Consider the following 7,044-nt stretch of genomic DNA (forward strand, 5'->3'; position numbering starts at 1 on the left):
CTGCATTATATGTAGATGTAGAGTGAGGTGCGGGGAGGGACCACTGAACATGCAGGGGTAAAAGTCGTACATGCGGGAAGACGCTCCGCACGTGTGGAAGAGGGCGCCGCATGTATGGGCCTCTGTGCAGTCTGAAAATCAGCTCTTTTTTTTCTTGGGCTGAGTGTATATCATTATACACATCTCTCTCTCTCTCTCTCTAAAAACCCTTTTCTCCTCAATCTCTCTACATTTCCTATACCAAAATACTTAGAACTCTTGATCCCTTTAGGTCTATTGCATTTCTAACCCAAGCTTCTTCATCAAAGCTAAAGAGCTCCTCTAGAGCTACATTGTGTGCGGTTAAGATCGAGATTCGTCACCGTTAATTTTAGGGAGTTTTATCTCTTTTCTCTCCAAAAACTTGAGGTAGGGACTTCTCTGAATTATATATACATGTTTTGCAAGGTTGATGTTGATTTTAGGGTTTTCTTCAAGTTATTATGTAGGTTTTGATTTTTGGCTCAAGAATGTGGAGATTTTCAAAAGTTGGTTTCAAAATCTCAAATCTTTCTATGTTAATCCTTAAGGGTTTCACTTTCATTGTGTGGGAAAGATGTCTTGTGTGAGTGCCCTTTTAAAAACGGTGAAGAGAGGCCTAACCTTAGCCAAAGACCCAAATTCATGAATTTTCTTTGAACTGGATTAAGGGTTATAAAATTAATCAATTTGTTGTTATGTCACAATGGAAGAATGGAAATGGAAAATATCTTTTGCCATTGTAGAAATGATAAATTTCATAGAGTGTGTGAAAAATGGAAATGGAAATTTGTAGTTGAAATTGTAGGTAAAGTTATGGAGTAACAAATTGTTGGTTTAATACGAAATTGTGAAAGTATTCATTTGTTGATGAATTTAAATGAAATGATGGACATCATGCTTGGTAATGTTGTAAGAGGAGTTGAAAGTTTAATTATGATGAATCATCGTTGAGAAATTTTATGGTGGGAAAATGTTATATAGTGATGACAATTATTGTATTGCATGTTCATTCAATTGATTATTACAAGGTTATTATTTAGCTTTGGCATATATTGTATTGGCATTTCTAATATTGCATTGTTGCAAGTTTTGAGTTGAGATTTGAAAACATTTGCATTGAGAAAGTAATGTTGCGAAATGAATTTATTGAAATGTTTTGGGGTAAATACGTTGGTAAGTCCGAATAGGAGGTGCAGATGAAATTGATTAAGTTGGCCTAAGTGTTCAGGGTGAAAGACCAAAAACACGCATGGAGGACGTACAACTTCCTTTCCAGTTAGCAACTGGTAAAGTGGGGTTTTGGGTAGTGCTAGTTATGCCTACTTGCAGACACCAACCTAGGGATTACCTGCGTCGTATTTACCGCCCCAATGAATTAAATTGTAAATTTCTGAATTTGCAGAGAATTTCAAGTTATCATTATGCATGGTGGTTTTCAAAGAGATGTAAATGAAATCTTTTTGGCATAGCATGCCATTTGCATTTCATATTGGAAATTCTTGCATAAATGTATATACTTTGTTAAGAATTCTCTACTGGGCTTTATTCTCACCCCTACGGGATTTTGGTGCAGGAAAAGACGTGATGATCCCGCCGAGTTGAGGGCGTAGACACATTTTGTAGAGAGTAAATGACTTTTATTTTGGTGTGGTTCAATTTGCTAGCCATGGGCTATAAATGCATGGGTTCACGAAACCATTTTTGTGTAATCGGGTTTAAGCCTTGGAATATGTAACCTCCAAGGGCATTTTATTTATTTTTGAGATTTGATGTTCTCCTTGTTATAGATTGATGTATTTTATATCCTTGAATGTATAATTCACATGTGGGACTATTTTTGTACAAACCTTATTGATTAATGATGTAAAGGTTGGAAAATTGCTATTCTTCTTTAATGGATGTTGATTGATGTACCTAATTTATGTTGGATTATTTTGGGGCGTTACAACTTGGTATCAGAGTTACCAGGTTTGAGTACTTGCAGCTCGTGGGGAGTGGTTGTTATACCACAATGGGTTCAGTGCGCATGATTATGAGATGTCTTTTATTTTATGATTATGTGATAACATGTTTATGTGACTATATGGGTATGGGATTGGACTTTTGGGATGTTGTTTGTGATACCATAGTGGGTAATCTGTATGTGCTTACGTGACTAAGTGCTTATGTGGAGTGAATTGAATTGTTTGTATGGTAGGAAATATATAAATTGTTGTGGTTTAACGTGTGAGAGAAGTCGCGAGCACATTTGAGATTATATGCTAAATTGTTTATCTTATTCCTTAATTAGGATGTGAGGAAGGGATCAAACCCGTGGTGGTAGAGGTAGAAGGCATGGTAGGGCTCGTCGAGGTATGCATGAAGTATTGGTCCATGAGGTTCCAGTGCAAGAGGAGGGGTTAGGCCAAGCTAATATGGCCGAGCAAGTGGGGCAAGCAAAAATTTCGGGGCAAGCGGGTCAAGCCGCAAAGGGGGCCCTGAGGGAATCGATGAACATACTAAGGGCGGAGAACCAAGCTAGAGAGAATGTCGTAGAGACGAGGGCGAACTTTCTTACTGGGAGTTTTTGCGGGCCAAGCTGGATGAGTTCCACGGTGGCCCCAAGCCTAAGAAAGCGGATGAGTGGCTCGAACAAATAGTGAAGACATTCGAGATGCTTCACATTGAGGATAGCGAGCTAGGAGTGACTCTGGCGAGTTACTACCTCAAGGGAGATGCGGGCCAATGGTGGAAATACGCCAAGGGTCGAATACAACCGACATGGGAAGCATTTGTGGTGGCTTTCCAAGACAAGTACCTACCTCCCACTGCTAGGGAGAGGTTGGGGCTGGAATTTCAGGACCTCAAGCAACTTAACATGTCTATGGCCGAGTTTGAAGCGGCCTTTTCTAGTTTGTCCAGGTTTGCACCAGAGTTGGTAGCAACGGAAGAGCGACGTTGCATTGAGTTTGAGAAGAAACTACGAACCAAGATCTTGTTCAAGGTTGCCGGGAACATGATTTGGAATTATGACCGACTTGTGAAAGCGGCGGCATACGTAGAGATTACCGAGGAGGAAAGAATCCGAGGGTCAAGGTCGAGGGGTCAAGGGTCACAGGGGGACTATAGGCCCAACAAGAAGAGCAGGAATACCTTTTCATCCCAGTCCCAACCGCAGTAGTCCAAATCCACCTTTCCTTTGCCTAGTGCGGGCTCGGGAAAGAGTGCACCGATTGGTTTTTCTTGTTTCAAGTGTGGCCAACTGGGTCACAAGGCCTTTGCATGTCCATAGAAGAGAGGATGACAACAGATGTTGCCACCACCACCACCTAACCGATCTTAGAGTTAGCCTCAGAGTAGGGGGCAGGGGCCAACTTGCTATCAGTGCGGTCTGCCAGGGCATATGAAGAGCGTTTGCCCACGGGTGGGAGATGCATCGGGGTCGGGGTAGACTCAGAGCCACTAGCAGGCTCACTCAGTCCAAACTTCGCGAGTTAATTAGGGAGCCGCTTTGGTTCAGTTAGTGCAAAAAGCCTATGCTCCGAGAGATGATCAGGTTGATCAGAAGCCACATGGGTGTGTGTATGCTGTTACCGCGCCAGGGCAGTTGCAAAGATCCTCAGTCGTGAGAGGTATTTTTGTTGTATGTAACTCTTTGGCTAATGTGTTGATAGATATAGGTGCGTCTCATTCATTCATATTTGATGTATTCGCATCTGCATAGTGGCACGGCTAACGTCCCCACTCAGAATTAAGTCACCAGTTGGAGGTATAGCTGACTTAGATCGGGGGTGTCATGGTTATGAAATAGAGGTTGCAGGGCATCGACTCCCGTTTGCTTTTGTGTTGCTAGATATGTCGAGTTTTGATGTCATTCTAGGCATGGATTGGTTATCTTCATACCGAGCAGTGATTGATTGTTTTCGTTAGAGGGTCACAGTGTGCACCTCAAGTGGTGATTGTTTTTACTTTTTGGAAGACCGGGTTGATAGTGTCTTGTCGCCAGTTTTTGACCCTCGTAGTAGAAATGAGCTTAGTGGCCTTTTTGCTACTCTCTTGGATAGTGAGAGTGACGGGACTTGTGTTAAGTTGCCACGGGTAGTTTGTGAATAACCGGACGTATTTCCCGAAGATCTTACTAGTTTGCCACCCCACCGGGAGATTGAGTTCACCATTGACTTAGTGCTTGGAACGACACCAATTTCCATGACACCGTATAGATTTGCACCCGCGGAGTTGCATAAGTTGAAGATTCAAATCCAAGAGCTTTTAGACAAGGGCTTCATTCGCCCATGTACATCGTCTTGAGGAGCACCGGCTCTCTTTGCGAAGAAGAATGATGGGTCGTTGAGGTTGTGTGTTGATTATCGTAAGTTAAATCGGGTTACCGTCAAGAACAAGTATCCTTTACCCAGAATAGATGATTTGTTTGACCAACTTAGAGGTTCTTGTTACTTTTCGAAGATAGATTTGAGGTCGGGGTACCAAGTTGAGAGTCCGGGAGCAAGACATCCAGAAAATGACATTTCATACGCATTATGGCCACTATGAATTCCTTGTTATGCCTTTTGGGTTAACTAATGCACCGGCTTCCTTTATGGATTTAATGAACCGAATTTTTGGAGAATACTTGGATCATTTTGTGGTTGTCTTTGTGGACGACATCTTAATTTATTCAATCTCTGCAGAAGAACACGAGGCTCACTTGAGGGTAGTGCTTGACTTGCTTAGGGAGCACCAATTGTATGCCAAATTTGAGAAATGCGAGTTTTGGCTCACCGAAGTGAAGTTTTTAGGTCATGTAGTGTTAAGAGAGAGGGTAACTGTAGATTCTGCCAAGATAGACGCCGTGCAGGATTGGGAACAACCCAAAAATGTTTTTGAGATCCGGAGTTTCTTGGGATTGGCGGGGTATTATTGACGTTTTGTAGGGGACTTTTCTAGACTAGCCGTGCCTTTGACTAGAAACGGGGTTAAGTTTTTATGGAGTGAGGCTTGTGAAAAGTCATTCCAAGAGCTTAAGACTAGACTGACTACTGCATCGGTGTTGATAATTCCAGAAAGAGGTTTGGGTTACACCGTTTATTGTGATGCGTTTCATGATGGGCTTGGTTGTGTCTTGATGCAAGGGGGAAAGGTTGTAGCTTACGGTTCACGGTAATTAAAAACTCATGAGAAGAATTACCCCACCCACGACTTGGAGTTAGCAGTAGTGTTTGCCTTGAAAGTTTGGGCATCAAGCCTGCGGGCTTCAGTTCAGTATTGTCAGTATCAAGCCTACGGGCATCAGTTCAGTATTGACAGTATCAAGCCTGAGGGCATCAGATCAGTATATGAGTTTGAATATCAAGCCTGCGGGCATCAGTTCAGTATTGTCAGCATCAGGCCTGCGGGCATCAGTTCAGTATTATGGGTATCAGGCCTGCGGGCATCAACTAGTATTTGAGAACGAGTTATCTGCAGATATCAGATTCTGTTTTAGGGAACAGTGATACAGGGATAATAATCAGTGTTTGAGGATAGTGTGTTATTCAGCTTATTGACTGTGTGTTGATTATGCCCGACTGTGTGTCATGCATTTTATTTTAAGCTGTTGTGCTGTCCGTTATCTGTTTATTTATTTCCTTTTCGCTTTATTTGTCTTTTGCTAGGTCAGTTTTAGCACGATTGCTTCCAACCCAGCAGGCATTCCCCAAGCACTTTGGACACGAGGTCGTCGACTTCATCGATCCGAGGATCTAATCGACGGACAGCCGGTGTTCCTTTCTCTACCCCCTGTTACCAGAAGGAAGCCAAAAAGGCGCAGTATGTCAGAACAGAGGTTGTTAGAGCAGTGGGTTACTTCATCAGAGGACTATAGGACTGAGGTCTCAGTTACTGCTGCAGAAATAGACATACCAGTTAGACAGATGGATCAACAGAATACGTCAGGGATGGAGGCTCTAATGCGCCAGATCCAGGAGAGCATGAGACAGATGCATGATGATGCCACCCGTCAAACGGAGTTCTCCAAACAGCAGGCCGCGATCATGGCCCAACAGGCCGAACTAATCACCAGGCTGCAACAGCAGAATACAGCGTCTGCTTCACAACAAATTCCTCCTCCGGCAGGGGCTCCGTTACCTGAGCAGGCACCCACTGTTCAGAACGCCCCACCAAATGCCCAGAATACCCTGCCGCATGTCCAAAATGTACAAGAGGACACGAATCTTCCAACGGGGCCAGCTCCGCCCCCGCTTCCACCACAACTGTCCAAGGTCCATACATCCAATCACCCGGACTCTCCATTCGAGGTCGAGGTTGATCACACAGCTCTGAAATTGAGCAAACTGGAGAAGCTCTTTAAGAAATCCCAAGGGGTCAAGGCTATGCCGGATATCGAAGATGGATATACCGAGGAGGCCGTAACACTCCCCGATAGGTTCAAAATGCCACAAATCGACCGTTTTGATGGGTCCGGCGACCCCATGGTCCATATCCGACTGTTTACAGACGTCTTGCGGCCAATGGGCCTAACACGACCACAGAAGCTCTCATTATTCGGCCGAACCCTGTCAGGTGTGGCCTCTCATTGGTACGCAAGATTACAAGATGAAGTGAAAAGGAACTGGGATGAAATGGCTGAGGCCTTTGTCGCACAATATTCATACAACACTCAGATCGAGATCACAACTCGTGATCTCGAAACGACAAGGCAAGAGCCTAAGGAATCTTTTTCGAACTTTGTGATCCGATGGAGGGCAAAGGCGTCAATGATGACTTTAAGGCCCACGGACAAAGATCAAATCCGGATGATTGTGCGCAATCTCCACCCAAAGCTAATGCAGAGGATGATTGTAGTCCCCTTCCCTACTTTCGCAGATTTACATGATATGGGGGTGCAAATCGAAGACGCAATGAAACAAGGTCTGTTTGACCATGACAGAGAACAACTGAGGAGGACGTTTAACAGTAACAACAATGCGGGCCCGAGTGGCGCTGCAAATACGAGAGCCTCGGAAGGTGGTATGGTCACCACCACTCCCCCTCCCCCTCCAAGGCCCA

The 7,044-nt window shown here is 44.0% G+C and overlaps 1 protein-coding gene across 1 annotated transcript; it reads left to right on the forward strand.

Annotated features, from left to right (window-relative positions):
• Window positions 1-2,674: 2,674 nt before the first annotated feature.
• Window positions 2,675-3,181, forward strand: LOC145813201 (uncharacterized). Its single transcript, XM_082908477.1, has one exon. The coding sequence runs from the start codon at window positions 2,675-2,677 to the stop codon at window positions 3,179-3,181; it is 507 nt and encodes a 168-aa protein (XP_082764603.1).
• Window positions 3,182-7,044: the final 3,863 nt, after the last annotated feature.

The sequence above is a fragment of the Camellia sinensis genome, chromosome 15 (assembly GCF_055761805.1).
Source record: "Camellia sinensis isolate YWXY chromosome 15, ASM5576180v1, whole genome shotgun sequence".
Taxonomy (NCBI): domain Eukaryota; kingdom Viridiplantae; phylum Streptophyta; class Magnoliopsida; order Ericales; family Theaceae; genus Camellia; species Camellia sinensis.